The sequence below is a fragment of the Bombina bombina genome, chromosome 10 (assembly GCF_027579735.1).
Source record: "Bombina bombina isolate aBomBom1 chromosome 10, aBomBom1.pri, whole genome shotgun sequence".
Lineage (NCBI taxonomy): Eukaryota > Metazoa > Chordata > Amphibia > Anura > Bombinatoridae > Bombina > Bombina bombina.
This window is the reverse complement of record NC_069508.1, coordinates 40,973,240-40,997,297: the sequence shown is the minus strand read 5'-3', so window position 1 is coordinate 40,997,297 and position 24,058 is coordinate 40,973,240. Positions and strand designations below refer to the sequence as shown.

Below are 24,058 nucleotides of genomic sequence, written 5' to 3'. Positions count from 1 at the left end.
AAGCAATAACCGCTTTGTTTCCCTCACGAAAGTGTTAATCTAGTAAGGACAACATTGATACAATGTATTGTATTCAGTTATCCAGACTTACTCATTCATAGTCTACTTTATAAAATCTACACTGTAACTTCTGTTCATTAGATGCCTTCCTAATAATGCAGGTTAACTTGTCTTTCCATTTCAACCGCTAAGTCCTTAGAAGTTAGAACCCTTCCTAATTGTGTTTAACATGGCTTCTACAAAATTATTTTTTAATCTTAATGCAGTAGATTTATTTTTATGAATGCATAGAACAATTTACTGAAATGCATGTTTGTGTATATTTGAGTTTTGCCTTCAAAGTGCTAGGAACATAAATGTGACCAAAGTACCCGTAAAGGGCATTTTGAGTCCCATGAGTGGGCAGGTTCATGCTCTTGTCAATTGGGTTGCTCTCAGCCTATGGATCTACTCCTTGCCTCTTCTACCATCACCTCCTCTCATGCTAGACTACAGGACTTCTCTCGTGCGGCACCAACCCTCTGGAATGCACTTCCTCGAGTTGTCAGACTTTCCCCCAACCTCTCCTCCTTTAAACGCTCCCTAAAGACCTTCTTGTTCAGGGAAGCCTATCACCAAATCAGTAACTAATAAATTCCACTTGCCTAATAGCTGCCCTCATCTAACTCCACACTAACATCATTCCCACCTTTGCAGTCCCCACCTCCTGTTTCTCACCCTTCTACTCATTTAGATTGTAAGTTCCCACGGGATCAGGTCTCCCAATTCCCCCCCTGTATTTGTTAAATTTTGTCTGGTGTCTCATATTGTACTGTCCTTTTATCTTAGTTACTCATGGACAGCGCTGCAGAATCTGTTGGCGCTTTATAAATAAATAAATAATAATAATAATAAAGATACAACCAAAGGAAGGTATTTATTACGATACATTTTATTGTTAATTATGAAAGGCTCTTATATGGTTAATAGTCTATTACATGTTCAAATTGCTTCTCTCTTTTTATATCCATAAAATATCTTTATTTTGCTTTCAGATGGCTGGAACCATTGACATGTTTCAACAGAGCAATATTATGGCATCGTTTGAAGAGACTCTTTGAAACGTCCATGGATTTTAAAGCCAATCCCTTTATACTTTGAGAAAAAGTCACTTCCTAATATGAGTTGTCAATGGAAAAAAGACGCAAATGTTGTTAAAAATAACTGTAATTTATGTTATAAGCACTTAATATTTATAATACTCCTTGTACAGCCCATTAAAGATTTCAACAGAAATTGCTATACAGATTGTAGTTACTTTTCGATATCTTATGCATCTTTAAGATTCTATATTTTGTGAATCTTCACTGTTTTCTTGCAACAAATACTTCTTACATAATGTATACATAGTATTGGTTTCTTGTCAATTAACCAATGAGCAACGACCTAGAATGTTAGTTTTGGAATGAGAAGAAAAAGCCTTGAGTTGATTGTTATGTTCGAAAGAACAACACATAATGTAAATGTAAATTTAACATAATTTGTATGGATTTAAGAAGTCGTTTTTTGCATATTGTACTTTCTATTTATTTTATGCATGTAATTTGCTGTATTATGTTTCAATGACAAATGCCTTAGAGAAAGCCTTTGCTTGGGACAAATGAATTTTGTAAAAATTTGTGTTCACTTGTTTTGTACAGCATTTAATATAATAAAAAAAGCTGTAATATGACTGTCTTGGTAATACTTTTTGAAGTGCTTTATTTATATTCAGTTGCTAGAAATCTGCTACAAATATTTGCAGGGTTAACAGTTGCAGTTTTCCATACATTTTCAACAGCCCAAATCACTGTACAGATATTCTTGAAATTTGATATGGACAGATCCTTAGGACTTAAGGTAAATGATTTCAGTAGTTCCAGAGATAATTAAAAAATGTAAAAAAATTATACTTCCATCTTAATATGGGAAGAGTCCACAGCTTCATTCCTTACTTGTGGAAATACTGAACCTGGCCACCAGGAGGAGCAAAGACACCCCAGCCAAAGACTTAAATACCTCCCCCACTTTCATAACCCCAGTCATTATTTGCCTTTCGTCACAGGTCGCAACATTAATCAAGAGATTGTGGTTCCTTTCTTATGTCGTAATCCTTCTTCGTCGAAGGAACGTTTACAGCGTATTTCTGGATGTGGTTTGTGCCTTGAAGGTTTGTGGCCACGAAGGAATTTAGACAAACTTCTTTCTCTGTTCATTCACTTTTCCGGGAAGCTTAGGGGTCAGGGGGCCTCTTCAACTTCCTTATCTTTTTGTTTGAGGAGTGTCATCCGTTTAGCATAGAAACGGCAAGAAATAAGCCGCCTCTGAGGATTACGGCTCATTCTACGAGAGCAGTGGTTTCCTCTTGGGCCTTCAAAAATGAGGCCTCTATGGATCCGATTTGTAAGGCGGCTATCTGGTTCTCCTTACATACTTTTCCCAAAATTTTACAAGTTTGATGTTTTTGCTTCTGCTGAAGCAGCCTTCGGGAGAAAGGTTTTGCAGGATGTGGTGCCCTCAGATTAGGGTCCGCCTCTCTTTTTTCCCTCCCGTTAGCATTCCGTGTACTCTAGAGCTTGGGTATATGTTTCCCACAAGTAAGGAATGCAGCTGTGGACTCTTCCCATATTAAGATGGAAAACATAAATTATGCTTACCTGATAATTTCATTTCCATCTGTATGGGAAGAGTCCACAACTCCCGCCGGTCTTCTCCGATGGGCAGCCCTAAATTTGAAAAAAAAAATTCTTCTGGGACCTTTTTCACCCTGATATTTCTCCTACTGTTCCTTGTTCCCTCGGCAGAATGACTGGGGTTATGAGGAAGTGGGGGAGGTATTTAAGCCTTTGGCTGGGGTGTCTCTGCCTCCTTCTGGTGGCCAGGTTCAGTATTTCCACAAGTAAGGAATGCAGCTGTGGACTCTTCCCATACAGATAGAAATGAAATTATCAGATAAGCATAATTTATGTTTTTATGTTCATGCATACTTAAAGGGACAGTCTAGTCCAAAACAAACTTTCATTATTCAGATAGGGCATGGGATTTTTAAAAAATAAATCCAAATTACTTCTATCACCAATTTTGCTTTGTTCTCTTGGTATTCTTAGTTGAAAGCTAAATCTAGGAAGTTCATATGCTAATTTCTAAGCCCTTGAAGGCCGTCTCTTAGGTCAGGGCATTTTGACAGTTTTTCACCACTAGAGGGTGTTAGTTCATGTGTTTCATATAGATAACACCGTGCTCACGCACGTGGAGTTCCTAGGAGCCAGCACTGATTGGCTAAAATGCAAGTCTGTCTAAAGAACTGAAATAAAGGGCAGTTTGTAGAGGCTTAGATAATCACAGAGGTAAAAAGTGTATTTATATAACTCTGTTGGTTATGCAAAACTAGGGAATGGGTAATAAAGGGATTATCTATCTTTTAAAACAATAAATATTCTGGTGTAGACTGTACCTTTCATAAAAAATATAATTGGTATGGTCATGGGTGTAATCACCAGGGGTATAGTTGCTACCAGACCCACAGCTCATCTGGCATCCTTTAAATATATATTTTTGTATGCTGAGCTAAATATTTATATATACACTTCATTTTAGGACTGGCTTAGCAAATATCAATCAACAAATTAACCTCTAGACGCCATTAGGACGTTCCATTCTGTCCTAACTGCGCTAAGCTTTAACGTCGTTAGAACAGCATGGAACGTCCTACCTTATATGGCGTCCTGCAGATTCCCCCTTTTATACAATCAAGAATCGGACTTGGGGGCGTGCCTAGCAGTGTAGTTGGTTCCAAATGATCTGATCTTAGCCTTGAAATAATGTGATCAGATCAACTTACAGCAAGTGTTTAAATCAGTACTTTATTATGATGTTAAACACTTGATGCCGACATGAAAGGGTTAAGCAAAGACTAGACTTGCATATTTTGCTTATATTTCCAGAACAACTATCACAAATTTTAGAATGAAATGACACTGTTTCTTACGCATAAATTAAAATTAGTAACCTACAAATGGTAATTATATTTAAATATAAATTCTGCCATTATTTAAGGTGTAAATACAAGGAAGATCATTACACGGATGCAAATTATTTTGACCTATAATAAAATAGAAAAACTAAAGTATGAATAAACTTATATGCTGCACTGGATAATCTCGGTCAACATTAAAATATTTATATTGTCCAAAAGTTGTTGATATGCCATTTTTTCTTTGAAATTCGTTAAAGGCAAATATATTTTTGTTGACAAAATAATTTTATTTAAATGAGGAAAAATTATTTATCTTGGTCCACAAATAAATTTAGTTCTATAACTAATATATTTTATTATATAATGCATATGGCAGTGAATCTTTTCTTGTTCTGGTGTGTATATTGTTAATATATTACATTTTTCCACTGTTGGACAACTAATTTATTTTTGGTCTCACAAACTAATTTTGTCATGTAAAAAAAACGAAGATATTTTTATTTTTAAATATATTTGTTTTCTGAATCTGTTCTAGCATGTTATTTCTTAATTTAGTACATTGATGTATTCATTTTCTATTTTAGCAAACTAATTTAGCCTTGGTCTCAAACTAATTTTATTATATACTAAATAAAGACATTTTAATTTTTAAAAATACATTTATTTCTGAATCTATTTTTATTCTGGCAAGCTATCTCTTAATATATTGCACTGACCTCTCATTTTGCCAGACAGTGTACAAAATAATTAAATTTTAATATGTTCTGTTTTTATTTATTAGGCTGACACGCTAGTTAAGTACATACTAAACTTATTATTTTGATAGAACTTAAAGGGACAGTCAACACCAGAATTATTGTTGTTTTAAAAGATAGATAATCCCTTTATTACCCATTCCCCAGTTTTGCATAACCAACACAGTTATAATAATACACTTTTTACCTCTTTGATTACCTTGCATCTAAGCCTCTGCAGACTGCCCCCTTATTTCGGTACTTTTGACAGACTTGCATTTTAGCCAATCAGTACACACACCTTGGTAAATTCACGTGCATGAGCTCAATGTTATCTATATGAAACATATGAACTAACGCCCTCTAGCTGTGAAAAACTGTCAAATGTAGAGGCGGCCTTCAAGGTCTAAGAAATTAGCATTTGAACCACCTTGGTTTAGCTTTCAACTAAGGTGAGAAGTAGAATCAGCGCTTATTTCTACCAGCCAAGTACAAAAATGGTCTCTCTCACAGAGACCAAAAGAAGTTAGAATATAGGGAGAGATAGTACTGGCGCTAACAGCTAGGTAGTGATTAAATAAATAATGTGAGTAATTCTCAAGGTAAGCAAGAGGGAGTGATTATACCCTAAATGCAAAAGTGACAATAGTCTATTAATAATGGAAAATAATCAAGAGCAAATAGCAAATAAGACAAAAGGTAAAAAAATAATAAAAAACTAGAATGTTTATTGCAAAAAATAATAAGAATATAACAATAAGCCTAAATAAAATTGCACATATGTGTCTGGTGTGTAGTGGAACAATTGAATAACCTAGCTCTAAAGATGAGCTCGAACAAGCAAATAACAATAGGTAAGTATATCAACTATCCTACACATTAATGTCTGGTTAATCCTAAATAAGAACAATAAGCAAAGATATCAATAGTAATCACAAAGTTACACTTAAGTTAAGAATGTTAAAAATACATACAACCAAATAAATACAAATATTGGCAGGCTGGACGTCCAGTAATAAAATACAATAATAAAATAAGGCAAATTAGTTAAAAAGCACAATAGTAAAAAAGCTGAAGTAAAACTAATTAAGCAAATGGTAGCTGCCAAAAAGTGACAGAGTCTATCTAAGCAGACAGGTAATAAAGTGCGATTGACCGGTCATAAGTACAAGTGGTAATACGATCAGGTAAGGGCTTAATGCAGATTGTGAACAGTTCACTCTCATATGCTGTTGATCTTGCTCAGATGAGTATTGGATCACACTAGCATATGAGAGGGGTACCTGAGGTGGCCGGCGTTATGTCCGTTGGTGGGGGTGGCTGCCAGGAGCCGTGCACTCTTAGCAATACTTAAGTGCTGTGGGAAATCCCCTTGTTGAATCTTTAGTTTTCTGGGTCTTTGTCACCTATCGCAGGCTGATTTTCTTTACCGCTATCCTCTGTGAAAGCGGTGTGCGGTGCAGGCTGCTTAGGCTATTCCGGTTACCTTGGCTGTAACAGAGTGACGTCTCCGCTTACGTGTATTGAGGTTTGCGTGCGGTCGTCAACAGCTGTGCTCAGGTTTGGGCTGTATCCAAAACAAAAGGAACCGATTCAGGAGCAGGGCTTACCAAACGTCTTTAAATTCACGCTTGAGGTAATAAGGTTCTTTTCTTTTGAAGGTAAAACAGTGGGCCAACTTCAACGCGTTTCCCCCCCTCCTTGGGGCTTTTTCAAGAAGTATTAAATGTTTGTCTTGGGTGCTATTAAATACCCCTCCTCTTGTTTGTGATTGGAGGATCTTAATACAAGGGTGTGAGTTTCCCAGGTGCCTTCTTTAAGGTGGTGCTGGTAAAATTACCAATTTCCAAGTACACAATAGAAAGTCCTTTAATTCAGAATAAAACACAGACGAGTATTCTGTACATATAACAGTGTTAAAAAACCTCAAACTAACTATGGTCACATCTATATGTGATATGTAAACAGCGGACTAATTACATGATAGACAGGAAAATCCTATTGCCAAAAAATGCGCTTTTTCTTCTTCTATAGCTTGCAAGATGACTAATTACTGTTTAGACAGGAGATTCCTATTGCCAAAAAGCGCTATTTCTCTTTGTTTTTAGTAGTATATAGCTTGCAGGGTGTGGACCTCAGCGGATATAAGGCAATATATATAAATTATATAAAGAAGTATAATTATAGAAATAAAAATAAAAATATTTATAAAAATATTTGTTAGAAATTATGTATAGCGATTTCAAAACTTATAGCTAATGTGGCTCAGACATTCACTCTATCAGTCAAACATGAATGGTGTTAAATCTAATTCTGAGTTAAGCCCTAAGGGGTGTAAGGTCTTCATGTTATATATTAGTTCTGCTTCTTTTTTAAGTAGCTTTGTCTCATAATTACCTCCTCTCCAATCAGGTTTCACTTTCATTATACCCCAAAAGGAAAGGTCTTTTATTCTGTTATTGTGTACATCTCTAAAATGTTTATATAAATGAGTATCCATTTTTCCTTTCTCTATTATGCAGAGATGTTCTCTTATTCGTTCCCTTAATGTTCTTGAGGTCTCCCCCAAGTATTGTTTTTTACAGCTACATTGTAGTAAATAGATTATACCCTTATCGGTACAACGTATGATGTCTCTAATGGGGAATATCTCACCGGTTTGTGTTGATTCATATTCTTTTATTTTGCTGCTATAATTGCAAGATCTACAGCAATGGCATGGGAAAAAACCACAAAGTGGGTTACCTGATAGGTCCTGTTCTTTTAAATTATGTTTTGTTTTAAATTCACTTGGTGCTAGCATAGTTTTTGATCTCGTTAACTCTTTTATCAATATCTTTTAGACTGATGTTTCTTGCTTTTTTAATAATGTTAATTAGGGTAAAGGACGCTTTTTCTAGAGAAGTGAACCATTCATCTTGGAGGGACTCATTGAGCTCAAAGGTACATTTCTTCTCTAATCTTAGGCCTCTCGGGACTATATTTAGAGCTATATATTTCTCTAAATAGTTTAACTCAGTTTTTTGTTTTAACTCTTTGATTAATAATTTTTCAAGTTCGCTCATTAGGTCCCTTGTACTTAGATTGGTATCTTGTGGTGATTCTATTTCTGTATTTATATCTGCATTAAACCTTTTTAAGAAAGTTGACTCCAAATTTATTACTAAAACCTTTTTTAAGAAAGTTGACTCAAATTTATTACTAAAACCTTTTTTAAGAAAGTTGACTCAAACAACTTTATACACGCAGATAGTTGCCATTTGCCAAAATGGAAAAATAATATCCCCAGAGCGCAGTTCCTACGAATAAGAAAGAACTGTTCCAGTGTAATGGACTACGAGGAACAAGCAAAAATCTTGAGTCTAAAATTTGGTGAAAAAGGATATGAAGATAAATTAATAGAAGACAATCTTGAAGAAATTAGGCTTACGGATAGACAGCAGCTACTAAAATATAAAAACAAGACTATAACAGAAAGTAGAGATACTGATGAGATAACAGTCCCCTTTATAACACAATACAATGGAGAACATAAAAGAATAGAGAAAATTATTAGAAAACATTGGCATCATGTCAGAGAGGATCCTATTATAGGAGATAAAATTTCAAAAAATCCGAAATTCATTTACAAAAAAGCTAGAAATTTAAAAACTATGCTAGCACCAAGTGAATTTAAAACAAAACATAATTTAAAAGAACAGGACCTATCAGGTAACCCACTTTGTGGTTTTTTCCCATGCCATTGCTGTAGATCTTGCAATTATAGCAGCAAAATAAAAGAATATGAATCAACACAAACCGGTGAGATATTCCCCATTAGAGACATCATACGTTGTACCGATAAGGGTATAATCTATTTACTACAATGTAGCTGTAAAAAACAATACTTGGGGGAGACCTCAAGAACATTAAGGGAACGAATAAGAGAACATCTCTGCATAATAGAGAAAGGAAAAATGGATACTCATTTATATAAACATTTTAGAGATGTACACAATAACAGAATAAAAGACCTTTCCTTTTGGGGTATAATGAAAGTGAAACCTGATTGGAGAGGAGGTAATTATGAGACAAAGCTACTTAAAAAAGAAGCAGAACTAATATATAACATGAAGACCTTACACCCCTTAGGGCTTAACTCAGAATTAGATTTAACACCATTCATGTTTGACTGATAGAGTGAATGTCTGAGCCACATTAGCTATAAGTTTTGAAATCGCTATACATAATTTCTAACAAATATTTTTATAAATATTTTTATTTTTATTTCTATAATTATACTTCTTTATATAATTTATATATATTGCCTTATATCCGCTGAGGTCCACACCCTGCAAGCTATATACTACTAAAAACAAAGAGAAATAGCGCTTTTTGGCAATAGGAATCTCCTGTCTAAACAGTAATTAGTCACCTTGCAAGCTATAGAAGAAGAAAAAGCGCATTTTTTGGCAATAGGATTTTCCTGTCTATCATGTAATTAGTCCGCTGTTTACATATCACATATAGATGTGACCATAGTTAGTTTGAGGTTTTTTAACACTGTTATATGTACAGAATACTCGTCTGTGTTTTATTCTGAATTAAAGGACTTTCTATTGTGTACTTGGAAATTGGTAATTTTACCAGCACCACCTTAAAGAAGGCACCTGGGAAACTCACACCCTTGTATTAAGATCCTCCAATCACAAACAAGAGGGGTATTTAATAGCACCCAAGACAAACATTTAATACTTCTTGAAAAAGCCCCAAGGAGGGGGGGAAACGCGTTGAAGTTGGCCCACTGTTTTACCTTCAAAAGAAAAGAACCTTATTACCTCAAGCGTGAATTTAAAGACGTTTGGTAAGCCCTGCTCCTGAATCGGTTCCTTTTGTTTTGGATACAGCCCAAACCTGAGCACAGCTGTTGACGACCGCACGCAAACCTCAATACACGTAAGCGGAGACGTCACTCTGTTACAGCCAAGGTAACCGGAATAGCCTAAGCAGCCTGCACCGCACACCGCTTTCACAGAGGATAGCGGTAAAGAAAATCAGCCTGCGATAGGTGACAAAGACCCAGAAAACTAAAGATTCAACAAGGGGATTTCCCACAGCACTTAAGTATTGCTAAGAGTGCACGGCTCCTGGCAGCCACCCCCACCAACGGACATAACGCCGGCCACCTCAGGTACCCCTCTCATATGCTAGTGTGATCCAATACTCATCTGAGCAAGATCAACAGCATATGAGAGTGAACTGTTCACAATCTGCATTAAGCCCTTACCTGATCGTATTACCACTTGTACTTATGACCGGTCAATCGCACTTTATTACCTGTCTGCTTAGATAGACTCTGTCACTTTTTGGCAGCTACCATTTGCTTAATTAGTTTTACTTCAGCTTTTTTACTATTGTGCTTTTTAACTAATTTGCCTTATTTTATTATTGTATTTTATTACTGGACGTCCAGCCTGCCAATATTTGTATTTATTTGGTTGTATGTATTTTTAACATTCTTAACTTAAGTGTAACTTTGTGATTACTATTGATATCTTTGCTTATTGTTCTTATTTAGGATTAACCAGACATTAATGTGTAGGATAGTTGATATACTTACCTATTGTTATTTGCTTGTTCGAGCTCATCTTTAGAGCTAGGTTATTCAATTGTTCCACTACACACCAGACACATATGTGCAATTTTATTTAGGCTTATTGTTATATTCTTATTATTTTTTGCAATAAACATTCTAGTTTTTTATTATTTTTTTACCTTTTGTCTTATTTGCTATTTGCTCTTGATTATTTTCCATTATTAATAGACTATTGTCACTTTTGCATTTAGGGTATAATCACTCCCTCTTGCTTACCTTGAGAATTACTCACATTATTTATTTAATCACTACCTAGCTGTTAGCGCCAGTACTATCTCTCCCTATTAGCTTTCAACTAAGAATACCAAGAGAACAAAGCAAAATTTGTGATAAAAGTAAATTGGAAAGTTGTTTAAAATTACATGCTCTATCTGAATCATGAAAGTTGTTTTTGGACTTGACTGTCCCTTTAAAGGGAAGTAAGATACAAAGAGCATTTAAAGGGATATGAAACTCAAATAAAATATTTTGTGATTCAGACATAGCATACATTTTTTTAAAAGAAAAGTTTCCAATTTAGTTTTATTATTACATTTGCTTTGTTCACACTGTATTCATTGTTGAAGAGATACCTAGGTATTACATGACAGGAAATAGTGCTGCCATTTAGTGCTCTTGCAAAACTGCTGCCATATAGTGGTCCAGATACATGCACACTCCTAAACTTATGTCATTGCTTTTCAACAAATGATACCAAGATTATAAAGAAAATTGATAATAGATATAAATTAGAAAGAAGTTTAATGTTGCATGCTCTATCTGAATTGTGAAAGGGAAATTTTTGGTTTCATGTCCCCTTAAATCTTGTACTACTGAACACAACTGGTGACCCAAGGCATATGTGTGTAGCCACCAATAACCAGTTAGTTCCCCGTAGTGCATTTACTGCTCCTAGATTTCCTTTTCAATAAAGAATACCAAGAGAACAAAATCTATTTGCTACCAGAAGTAAATTAAAAGATCTCTTAAAATGGTGTGCTTGTGTTTTATCCGAACCATGAAAGTTTAATTTTTAATTTTATGTCCCGTAAAAGTAAGAGATGTTACTTAACAAGGATATATTATTTTTTTGTGCTTTATATATTATCTTTTAAAAGTTCCAATAATGCAATTGATTAATTATACTATTATTACATTGCCAAAAATAATAATATATATATATATATATATATATATATATATATATATATATATATATACGTATATGTGTGTATATATATATATATATATATATATATATATATAGTCTTTATAGCATGGCCTAGTACTCACGGTAACCTTTGAACCACCGGGGTGCACATCAAAGAGATCCTGCATAATTCACAGATCCAACATATCGCAAAAAGGAAGGCACTCGCCGGGTTTAATAAGGATAAAGTTTTATTCCTTATGAAGTAACGTTTCAGAGTTTTACCTCCGTTTTCAAACTGACAACAAGAATCAATGCTATACACAGCCTTAAATACCCACCATCATCACCTACAAAATACCCTTAAATACCCACCATACATCACCATAATCACCTAGTGCAGATGTTGCACAACACTTAGCACGCATCATCAGACAGTGCCCGTATCTTAGCAACCAACAACAAACAACCTAAAGTGAACACCTTTCACTACAACTAATAATGAACATGTAAAACTAACTTATTTAAAACCAATTGAATTGCTGCAATATTACACCTATTAGTGCTAATAAGTATGTCACAAGCAGAGCTAGTATTTGATGAAGAATCTAGCGATAAAAGACTAACAGACACTGCGATCCCAGGAGCTAAAGTGTTTAATTTTTCTGATGAGGACGCAGCTAATATATTGTTTGAGTCATTTGATACAGATTTTGCAAGATAAACCTGCTACTCATATTTTATTACACCTACTAAAGTTATTAAAGAAGGATAAAGATCTAGAATTGCATGGGAAATATCTTTCTGAATATTACCGTAAACATTACATCCCAAAGGGCTTCAGAGTGAGAAATGTACCGACCATTGGCAAAAATAACCCTCTGTTTTGTGAGAAATGGTGTCATATATTGAATAAGTGCTCCTTAGATCTTATCTTATTGGTGATACAGGAAGTAAGGAGATTACTTACTATTAGCAAGATTGAAATAGATCAATATAAGGAGGAGAATGTACCAACACTAGTTGAGAAAGGTGAAAGTGATTGAGAAAACAAAATTAAGGCGCAGCTTGATCAACATCAGAAGGAATTAACTGACTTTAAAAATAGGAAATTTTAAGCTGTATTAGAAGACTACCGGGAAAAACGTGTCTATAAATGGTTGTTGAAACCTGAGGAAAGACAGAGGTGGAGAGAGTATCGCCCTAGGCGGTATAGAGCTAGGTGACCCCAGAATTTAACTACTGTGGACTCCTCAGGATCGGGTACTGACTCTGATAACACTCAGGGCATCCAGACTAACAGTGCTGCATATGAAGAGAGAGGGGTGATAACGTTACTTCATAACGAATAAAACGTTATCATTATTAAACCCGGCGAGTGCCTTCCTTTTTGCGATATATATATATATATATATATATATATATATATATATATATATATATATATACACAGTATATATACACTGTGTACAAGATTATTAGGCAAGTGAGTATATTGACCAAATCATCATTTTTTTATTTTTATTTTTTTCATTTGCATCCTGTAAATTTATTGAACTCTTTATGACCAATACTCTTGGCCAATATGAAGCCAATAAGCAGAGTACGAACAGTCATTTTATGTGCATGGAAAAAAAAACATTGAAGACACAAAATATAAAGGTAAAAAAATAAGTAATTGAAGTCATAACTGCCTTGAACAAAGAAATATACAAATTATTTAAATTCAAATAGGGTTAACATATGACCAAACTATCATACTGATGGAATTGTTAAGTTCAGAATGTATATAACTCACACACAGGAAGTACATTTCCTTAAACAGGCATACAAAGTTTTGTTTATACAAAAACAATAAACTTAAGCAACGTAACTACAATGACATTGAATTCAGATACTCTTTAAAAGAAAAATGGTTTTGCCTTGGGAATACAATATCAGTTTGTTGTTGAGTTGCAGAAATGATTTCATATTACAGAATTGTAGAGGATACTTTTAAAGCACTCACATAGAAAACTATATTAAAGTGACATAAAACAAGTTGGGATAGAGACAAAATATATGTACTTTAATTACTTTACCGGCAAATTTATACTGCAGTGCCTCACCATTAAACCTTTTGTTTAAGTTTCTGAATTTTACAGCTCTAACTCCCCCCCCCCCACACACAATTTCTTTTATGGTTGCATCTATATCCACCATTAATATGGTAGAATATAAGGCTTTAACAGTCATTATCTGCTGGAGCGTGCCTAGAAGCAAATAATATGCTGTTAAAATACAATGCCTGTGTTTCTGATTCTAAACACTGATGGGGGTGGATCAGACTAATCCAGACAACATGGCTTTGTAAGCAATTTTGCCTATTTTTGAAAGTTATTTTAAAATACTTGCCAGCAATTTTTTAAAAAAAACCCAACATTTTTTTATGCAAACTATTTTTACTTAATTAGCCCTTTTGGGATATGCACAGATCTCAACTTGTTTTATGGCACTTTAAAAGGGACAATGACAGATTACATTGTAAATGTGAACAAATAATGTAAAATAAGAAAACATATTGCACCTTTAAAATATGTTTCTATGCCATATAGTTTAACAGCTTTCTGAGCTTGCACTGGTTATTGGTGCTGGTCAGCACTCCGGCCTAGATTTACTCTACGAGTGTGTGATTATGTTAATACTTTGTTATTCAGAGTGCCCTAGACAGTACAGATACTTTCATCTGAGGATAAACATATTTCTTAAGTAAGTGCATTATTATTTTACTCGCTATCAAAATACCAGTTGTTTCCTGGAAACTTTGTAGCATCTTACTACGGTTCTCACATTTTGTAAAAGTGTGTAAATCCTGAAGCCCAGTTGCCTTCACAGTCAAGGATGGTTAGATGCCAGATGATATGGTATTTTAGATGCTGTTGTGCCTGATACAGATTCATCACTGAATTATCTCTACATTATCTTATTCTAACACTATACAATGCAATTATTATCTAATTATCTGTTAATAAAATAATTACCTACAACAGTGTGTGATACTGGTCAACTGTCCTACACCTCTCAGGCTAAAAGAACAAACATGTTTTGTCCTGATGTAAGACCTTTAGGCAGCTACCTAATGATAATTCTATCCCTGGGTCCAGGAAAATCTTTTACATACTGAAACAATGTAAAAAATGTATTAGCAGAGTTAACAGCTTTGCATTAAATCGTAAATATATTGCAGCTTGGCTACTTGGATTGGTGTCAGAATTTCTAATAATTGCAAAAGCCAGTGTTAGGCTGTACTTGATTTGGGATGGACAATGGATAAAACCCATTAAAGGTTTAGAGTTAAAGAAAGATATCATGTTGTAATTGTTAACTCGCATTAAGTGCAAATTAAGGCCTACATACAAAATATTTTAAGGTCAGCCATGCAAAATCTTTTTTACCATTGTCTGATGGGACTTAAAGAAAGGATCTGAAAGCTGTGCTTAGTAATTTGAAAACTATTAGAAAAACTGTTGTTAAGATGGACTGAAAAAGACGTATTACACTGTGTAAAAAACGTTAAGACTCCCTTGTTCCTTAAACATACAGAAGCACTGACAGGAGTCTGGAATAAGCCTGGTGCAAAAGATCATTATTTTTATGCATATTGTCCAACTCCAAGCTGTATAAACTTGAATGCTTATTGGATTTAAGCATATCAGGTGATGTGTATTTGCGTAATGAGGGAGGGTGTGGCCTTAGGAGATCAACACCCTATATCAAGGTGTGCATAATTATTAGGCAGCTTCTTTTCCTCAGGCAAAATGGTCCAAAAAGAGATTTAATGGAAAAGTAAAAAATTGTAAAATGTCTTTCAGAGGGATGCAACACTTTTGAAATTGCTAAGACATTGTGGCATGGTCACAGAACCATCAAACATTTTGTTACAAATAGTCAACATTGTAGCAAGAAACGTGTTGAGAAAAAAGACGCAAATTAACTGTCAAAGATTTGAGAAGAATCGATTGTGAAGCTACCAGGAACCCATTATCCTCCAGTGCTGTCATATACCACAATTGCAACCTTCTTGGATTGCCCAGAAGTACAAGGTGTTCAGTGCTCAGAGACATCATGGCCAAGGTAAGGAAGGCTGAAACCCGACCCCCACTGAACAAGACACATAAGTTGAAACGTCAAGACTGGGCCAAGAGATACCTGAAGACAGATTTTTCAAAGGTTTTATGGACTGATGAGATGAGAGTGACTCTTGACGGACCAGATGGATGGGCCCGTGGCTGGATCAGTAACAGGCACAGAACGCCACTTAGACGCCAGCAGGGTGGAGGTTGGGTACTGGTATGGGCTTGTATTATTAACAATGAGCTAGTTGGACCTTTTCAGGTTGAAGATGGATTCAAAATCAACCCCAAAACCTACTGACAGTTTTTAGAAGACACTTTCTTCAAGCAGTGGTACAGGAAAAAGTCTGCATCTTTCAAGAAGACCCTGGTATTTATGCAGGACAATGCTCCATCGCATGCATCAAAGTACTCCACCGCGTGGCTGGCCAGTAAAGGCCTTAAAGATGAAAGAATAATGACATGGCCCACTTCCTCACCTGACCTAAACCCTATTGAGAACTTGTGGGCCCTTCTTAAAAGTGAGATTTACGGTGAAGGAAAACAGTACAACTCTCGGAACAGTGTCTGGGAGGCTGTAGTTCCTGCTGCACAAAAGGTTGATAGTCAACAGTTCAAGAAACTGACAGACTCCATGGATGACTGCTATTGAAAAGAAGGGTGGGTATATTGGTTACTGATTTTTTTTTTCTGTGGAAATATCAGATATGTTTATTTGTACATTTTAAGTTGTTTGTTTATTATTTTCACGTTAACAGATGAAAATAAACAAGTCAGATGGGAAAATGTTCATTTTTTATTTTACGTGCATAATAATTCTGCACACTAATAGTTACCAAATATTTGTGCACACATAGATATTCTCCTAAGAAAGCCAAAACCTCACTTTTACTTTCTTAAATATTCAGGTTTGAGGTTTATTAACATTTTGTATTGACCGAGAGCACTGTAGTAATAATGAAATTAATCCTCAAAAATACAACTTGCCTAATAATTGTGCACACAGTGTATATCCTATAAAATGAAAGTGATCATGCAGAAATAAAAATAATGCATCACACTATTTCACATTTCAGCCATAAAACATGCACTTTGATAAAGATGATCAGTCCGTTATACAAGCACAATAGAAGAGGCATAAATACAACTGGCTGGATAAGCACATGAGTTTTTATTAGTGCCTCTCTCTGTTGATCAGTAAGACCATGTCAAGGCTTCATCAGTGCTATTGTCCATTCATTCCTCTTTCATATCTCCATTCACACATCTTTCTCAAAACCTTTCATCTTACAAACGTTTTATATTGCCTTTCACACACCCATTTAAATTTGCTTTCACCCTGCTTTTATTTCTGCTTTCACACATAAAAGGAGTGAGAACTAATTCAGATTTTAGTCCCATGGATAAAATGTTTTTTAATTCTGCTTCTTTACTCAATAATTTTCTTTTTAATTCTGCTACTTTTCTCATTTTTTTTTTAAATCTCTTCAATCTTTTTGTACCTTACAGATGCCGCAAATTGTAAATTTTTTTAGTTAATTATTATGAACCTCCCTAAAATGCTGATAAAGGTGAGTGTCAAGTTCCCCTTTTTAATATTCCACACATGTTCCCGAATTCTCTCTCTTGGTGGTCTTGTTGTTTCACCCAAATATTGCAAACTACATGTACACCTCAACATATAAATAGCTCCTTTTTCTGTACATCTCATCACATCCTTGATCTTATTTTTTTTTTCATGTGAGTAGACTCATATTCTTTCATCTTACTGCTATAGTGACAAGTTTGGCAGCAAAAACATGGAAAGAAGCCGCACCGCTCATTTCCATAAAGCTCTATGCATTTCAATGGTTTTAGTTCTTTAAAGTGAATGTAAATTTTGATGCTAAAGTGCCCGGTTTTTAAAACTTTGATTAAAAAACAAGGGCACTTTAATTCATCAAAATTTACATTTCGCTCATGTTGTGAAAAAAACGTACCTTTTAAACTTGACAGCAGCTCCAGCTTCCTCCGGTCATCGCAAGCCATTTCTGATGTCAGAAATGATGGATAGGTCTTCCTCCAATCACAGCTTCTCCCCCGGGGGAATCAGTGTCTGATTCAACGCCGTGATTGGAGGAAGCCGGATTCCTCATTTTAGACCCAGGAAGAGGCTTTGCGATGGGTGGAGGAAGCTGGAGCTGCTGTCAAGATTAAAAGGTAAGTTTTTTTTTCACAACAGGAGTGAAATGTCAATTTTGATTAACTAAAGTGCCCCTGTTTTTAATCGAATTTTTAAAAACCGGGCTCTTTAGCATCAAAATTTACATTCACTTTAAATTCACAAGGGGTAAGAATATTCTTTAAAGTTCTTGCTTTCTCATACACAAAAAGATAGTTGTAAGGCAATTTGTTCTCCTAAGATGGGGTCTTTTCTCAATAGATGCCCCTATTTGTAATTATAACTATATTGTGTTATAAAAGGCACTTTAATTATTTATTGATCTGGAGTTGGGACATTAACTGCTATTTCCTTATCTACTTTATAATTCAACAGTGCTATTCAGTCCTTTAAGCTTCTTTTATTGACTGCCTCATCAATCAGTTTTTCCTCAAATCTCCTTTCGTTGAATCTGGTTTCCAGAATTTTTATTTGATCTTCAAAATAAATTTTAGTACATTTTTACCTAATGCTTAAACACTCTCCCACGGGTATATTAATTTTACATTTTCATTGGTGACAACTTTTTGTTTGTATGTAATTATTAGATATACAAAGAACAAATAAGTGTACAAGATACACAAAGTAGCACTGCAAATGATAAGAAAAGTGAGTCAGGCACAATGAATATAACAATGAAGTGAAATGGATTGCAAACAAATACATTTAAAATCTGTATAGAACCAATCAGGATAGGAAATCGTCCCAATTAAGGTAAATGGTTAAATAAAAACCTGAGTCAATAGGTGTACCCAAAAGGATGTAGGTATCATACGTAAATAAAAGGTCAAGTGTGGATCTCGTACGATGTTGACTACTGGATTCTGGTGAATCCTGTTGCTCTTCCTACACAGGTAACTCCAAATGACCCAACAAGAAATCTATAAACACAAAAAGAAGAAGAGCACTGACCCGATTAAAGTGTAGTGAATAAACTTTAATGAAGCCTCACACGCTAATAGGGTTACTCACAAGATATACAATTTAAAATAGCACATCACAAAGATAGGAACGTAAAACTTAGCTCTCAGTCCGATGCCGATTCTTGTAATAATTAATGGTGAAAGATCCGGTTCAGGATTCAATGGTAACACCTCACAGCTTACAGAGTCTAGAGAACCCGCTAGGAGTTTAAAAACGCACACCCTCAGCTACAACCAATAGACACCTCAAACACACCAGGATCTATGGAAGCCTCACAGGGAGGATAACTTAACCTGTGTAATTTGAAAGCATAAGAGTTTGAAGATTTAAAGTTTAAACCAATTGTCTCTATAGTTTTTATATGAATTAATATAATAATTACAGATAAATATATATATATGGGCTCTGTTGTATACATCTAAGATGTGTATAATGCCCAAGATACTATATTAAACATGAAGTGAAATAAAGATCTGTATTAATATTTAAAATGTTTAACCAACTTATTTCAGAATAAATAACATCTTCTTTGTTATTCAGACATCTAATGTACAAAGGATGTTTCAAATATTAATAGTAGATATTGGTATATAAATGCCTATGTAATATGTGCCCTGAATCATACCTATGAGAGCTAAACTCAAAATTGTAACAATATAACTGCAAAATATGTAATGAAATATTGTTAGGGTTCCTGGAATATGGACTGATATCATACTGAAAGTATTGGATTATACTACTAGTCCACTCATAGAAATAGGACTTTTAAATACATCTTTTAAAATATTATAAGTAGGAAATTGCATTGAGACATACCCTAAGGATATGTGTATTATATATATATATATATATATATATATATATATATATATATATATATATATATATATATATATATATATATATATATATATATATATATATATATATATACACTATAGGATTTAATATATACCCATGCTTGGTCTTAAAATGACATGCTCAGTTAAATTAGATGAGCCATGTATTGACCAGATAATTTTAGTAAAACTATGAAATTATAAATGTATTAAATATTCATTTATATAAAACATTTATAGAGTTGAAATACAGTTAAGATTTTACAAACAAAGCTACATTTCAGTTACATGTTGCCCCCGGTGTTCAGTTTGAGAATAACAACCATAGATATTCAGCCATGGGGGTTGAATCACAAAGTGGCATTACCAGTAACCAATGAAAGCTCAGACCCAAAGGGCGTACCCAAAATTTCACTGGATGATTATAAATAGAGGTGGGGTTTGATCACATATAAAAACCCTTGCACAGGAAGTGAAAGGGACTGACTGAACTGCTACCTTTGTGAGACAAATTTTTGATGGGAAACTCTTTATATTCCTAAAAAGAAAACAAATTGGGCCTAATATTCACTTCCAAATTTGTGCATAATCTCTTATATGACAGTGAAATTAAATTTTAATTGAGGACTGAACTCTCAAATATTGGTCATCTGGTAATGTATTTTATGCGGTTTTGATGTCTTTATATTTTTAACGTTTTAAAGCAACAGTATTCCTTATTGCTGTAGTTTAATTGAAGCTGGTATTCAAAGAGGTACTTTATAGATGCAATCTAGTATTAAATAGACCAGTGTTTCATATATTAAATATACTAGCGCTAAGTCAAGTATTATTGAGAAAAGGGTTATGTATTAATATTCACAAATTCATTTTTATCTGCTGTGAAATAGTTTAGAAATTGCATTTACAATTGTGGCTAAATTAGACTTATTAAATAAGGTATTGATTGGTATGTGTTGAGTTGATAAATTTGTTTAATAGTCTCTGGTTGATTATTTAAAGTATTATAGGACTATTTTTGGTAATATAGTAAACTATCTTCCCTGGAAATCATAATAGATTTGTGGGAGTTAAGCTAAGATTTCATAGTGAGATTTGAACATGGGTGAATCCAAATGTTGTTAAATAAGCTATATATATTGAATTAGTTAAACTTTTTGGATTTATATAAATTGTTCTAGTATAATTCATGTGTGATATTTAATAAGCAATTCATTTTGAGTTAAGGTTAGTTTATAGAAATAGTGTGTCCATAATACTGAGATAACAGACAATTTAATTGAATAGTAATTAATCTAAATATCTCTATAGCCAGCTTTATAATTTAATATTGTATTAACCAACTGATATATACATCTGGTCATAGGTGATATTCAGTTACTACATAAATATAATTAATGTGTTCATAGAGATTAACTGGTCAGAATTTAGGAATATTTTAAATTGAGATTAAATATTAATTTTATAATAATTCTATTGTCAAATTTATAGACATCTCAAAAGTATTATTTTGGAGTACGCTACAGAGAGTTGATATTTCACTGAAGTGTACTGATAAGATTCTACTATATTAATTGGAGATATTGCTGACAATAATTTTATACTGCTATAATTATTAATATAAACCTAATACGTAACACGTTGGTGGAAACTGCTGAGATAAATAGACCAACATTACTGGAGGACACTCCTCAGACATATCAACAATTATAAGAAGAATAGTTATTGGTTACATTTAATTTAATTCTCTCAAGAATAAAATATTTTTGTTCAGAAGGTATTTCCTTATCCTGATCAATAAAAAATTCTACAGCTTTTAAATCATCGTCATGGCCTATATTCGTATATAATGATGAAACATCACTGGTTACTAAAAAAACAAATGTTTCCCCATTTCAAATTAATTCTTCAATATATTTAGAAGTTGAGCAGAATCTTTCAAAAAAGATTTAAGCAATCTAACATATTTTGCAAGTAACAATCTATATATTGGGATAAATTTGCAGAAACAGAATCAATCTCAGAAATTATCGGTGTCCCCTGAGGATGTTCTTTATTCTAATGTATTTTTGGTAGAAAATAAAATACAGTATAAGAATTTTGGAAAATTTAGGGGTCAAACAATTAAATTCTTACTTTTTAAGAATACCTTTTTCCTTGTCTTTTTACATTTTCATTCTCAATGATATCCCTTGACCCCTAGTAGGGTCAAATTTTATTTCCCTATATGTCTCTACATCCTCCAGTAGCCGATAAGCTTCCTGTAAATAAGGTTTTGTATACATTATCACAATCCAACCACCTTTATCTGCAAGCTTTATAATGTTATTGTTATTTTGTATTTGTTTGTTTTTGTTTTTTAAAGCATCCATTTCCTTTCTGGTCAAATTATAATTATTTTTTTTCATTATCTTACGATTTTCTAAATCATCAAGTACTAATTTTTCAAAGACCAGATGGCTTCCAAAATCAAAAGACGGGTTGAAAGTAGACTTAGAGCTCATAGCTGTATGCTTGAAAGCATTTTCTGATTTATTTTCAATAATGCTTCTATAAGTTCTTTCTTTTTCATAAAATATATCTTTAAATGTACATGAACCACAAAATGTTTCTCTCATGATTCAGATAACACATATAATTTTAATCAACTTTCCAATTTACTGCTATTATTTGATTTGCTTAGTTTTCTTGGCTAGGGGCCATCGGGTTAGCACAGACAGCTCCATGGATGTGTTTGTGCTGTTTCTTGGACTTCTATCGAGGTATTGTGCACTACATAGCATTCCTTTTATGCGTTTCAGTGCTTAGTTATTGTCCCATGAAAACCAAAGTGTATATGTTCCTGATCTGTTACCTGGACCCTGACCTTAGCAAAGTTTTTTGGATCACGCTACCTGTTTTACCCCTTTTACTGATATATTTATTGGACACTAGTTTTTGAATTTAGGAACTGTGCTGTGACTAATGTATTTGTCTCATCCTTCTGCTTATACCCTATGACCTTTGGCTTGTCTATGGATAATTCTACCTAGTTCCTGATAACTAAAAGCTGCTCTTTTTCTGCACAACTGGTTCATCACATCTCTGGTAATACTGAGTGGAATGCACCAGCACTACTTGATCAATTTCATCTGAGCTAAAGGATTAACTTGCTTGTGTTGGCCCACCTAATGATCTGGAAAGTATGGTCATTTTAGTGATCCAGATTGACAGAAGCCTTTGTGAGAAACATCAAGTTTCTAGTTTGGTAAAGGTGGTCACTTCATCTTTGTCCTGTGAGACCTAAAAGAGCTTCCAAAGAAGGTGATCAGGTTTCTACATCTGTCTTTCTGAATACTTAAACTTTTCCAGTGGCCTCTTACTTGTAAGTTTCTCTTTTATTGCAGTGTTCTGTAAGAAAATTAGAGTGGAGGCTATTGTTGATTCTGGTGCTAGTGGCACTTTCTATAAGCAGTGTTACAAGGGCTCAACCTAGACTGTTAATTTTTTTTAAACAAAATTAAATGATTTAAGGAAATAGCATTAATTGTGACAAAGTATTCTCAAATAAAAACAAAGGTAATCAGTGGAGTCCCCCAGGGATCAGTGCTGGTCCCTTTTCTTTTTAATATTTTAATTAATTACTTGGAGCAAGTATTAAATAGCAACATCTCTATTTTTGCAAAGGATACAAAGTTGTGTAAGGTCATTAGGTCAGTGCAGGTTGAAATTACTTTACAAAAGGATTTTAAAAAATTGGAAGAATGGGCAGGTAAATGGAAAATTTAAGGTTCTACATTTTGGAAGTAAAAATAAACAGGCAACCTATTATTTAAATGAGATTAGGGTTAGCAGGACAGAGGAATTAAGGGATTTGGGAGAATTTATAGATAACAAGCAAAAAATGGGTGCACAATGCAGGGCAGCAGCTTCTAAGGCTAATTAGATACTAGCATGTATTAAAAGAGGCATTGATGCAAGGAAGGAAAGCAAAATTCTGTCAATATAGAAGTCGCTGGTAAGACCTCACCATGAGTATGGAGTGCAGTTCTGGTGACAAATCTTAAAAAAAAGACATTGCGACATTAGGAAAAGTCTAGAGAAGGGCCACAAAGCTAATAAGGGGAATGGGGAATTTAAACTATGAGGAGAGGTTAGCCAAACTGGGTCTGCTTTTTTGTAGAAAAAAGGCACTGGAGAGGTGACATGATTACTTTATATAAATATATTCAAGGCTCATATACAATATAAGTACATCTCAGGAGTGTCCTCCAATAATGTTATTTACTTATTGATTATGAATATTAAAACAATAAGAAAATTATCATCAACAATACCTACAATTATTATAGTAGAATCTTAGCAGTCCACTCCAGTAAAATATTATATAATCTCTGTAGTGTACTCCAAAAATAATACTGTTGAGATATTCAGTAATTACTGACAACAAAATTATTATTAAATATTAATATTTACTCCCAAATTAAAATAGTTCCTAAGTTCTTGACCAGG

General features: G+C 33.9%; 1 protein-coding gene across 1 annotated transcript in view; it reads left to right on the top strand.

Annotated features, from left to right (window-relative positions):
• BRDT (bromodomain testis associated) overlaps positions 1–1,711 on the top strand; it is a 119,963-nt gene extending 118,252 nt beyond the window's left edge. Inside the window, exon 17 of the mRNA XM_053693704.1 lies at positions 1,035–1,711. Within this exon, the coding sequence (XP_053549679.1) occupies positions 1,035–1,100 (66 nt within the window). The 3' untranslated portion in view covers positions 1,101–1,711. The remainder of the gene's footprint in view (positions 1–1,034) is intronic.
• The last annotated feature ends 22,347 nt before the right edge of the window (positions 1,712–24,058 follow it).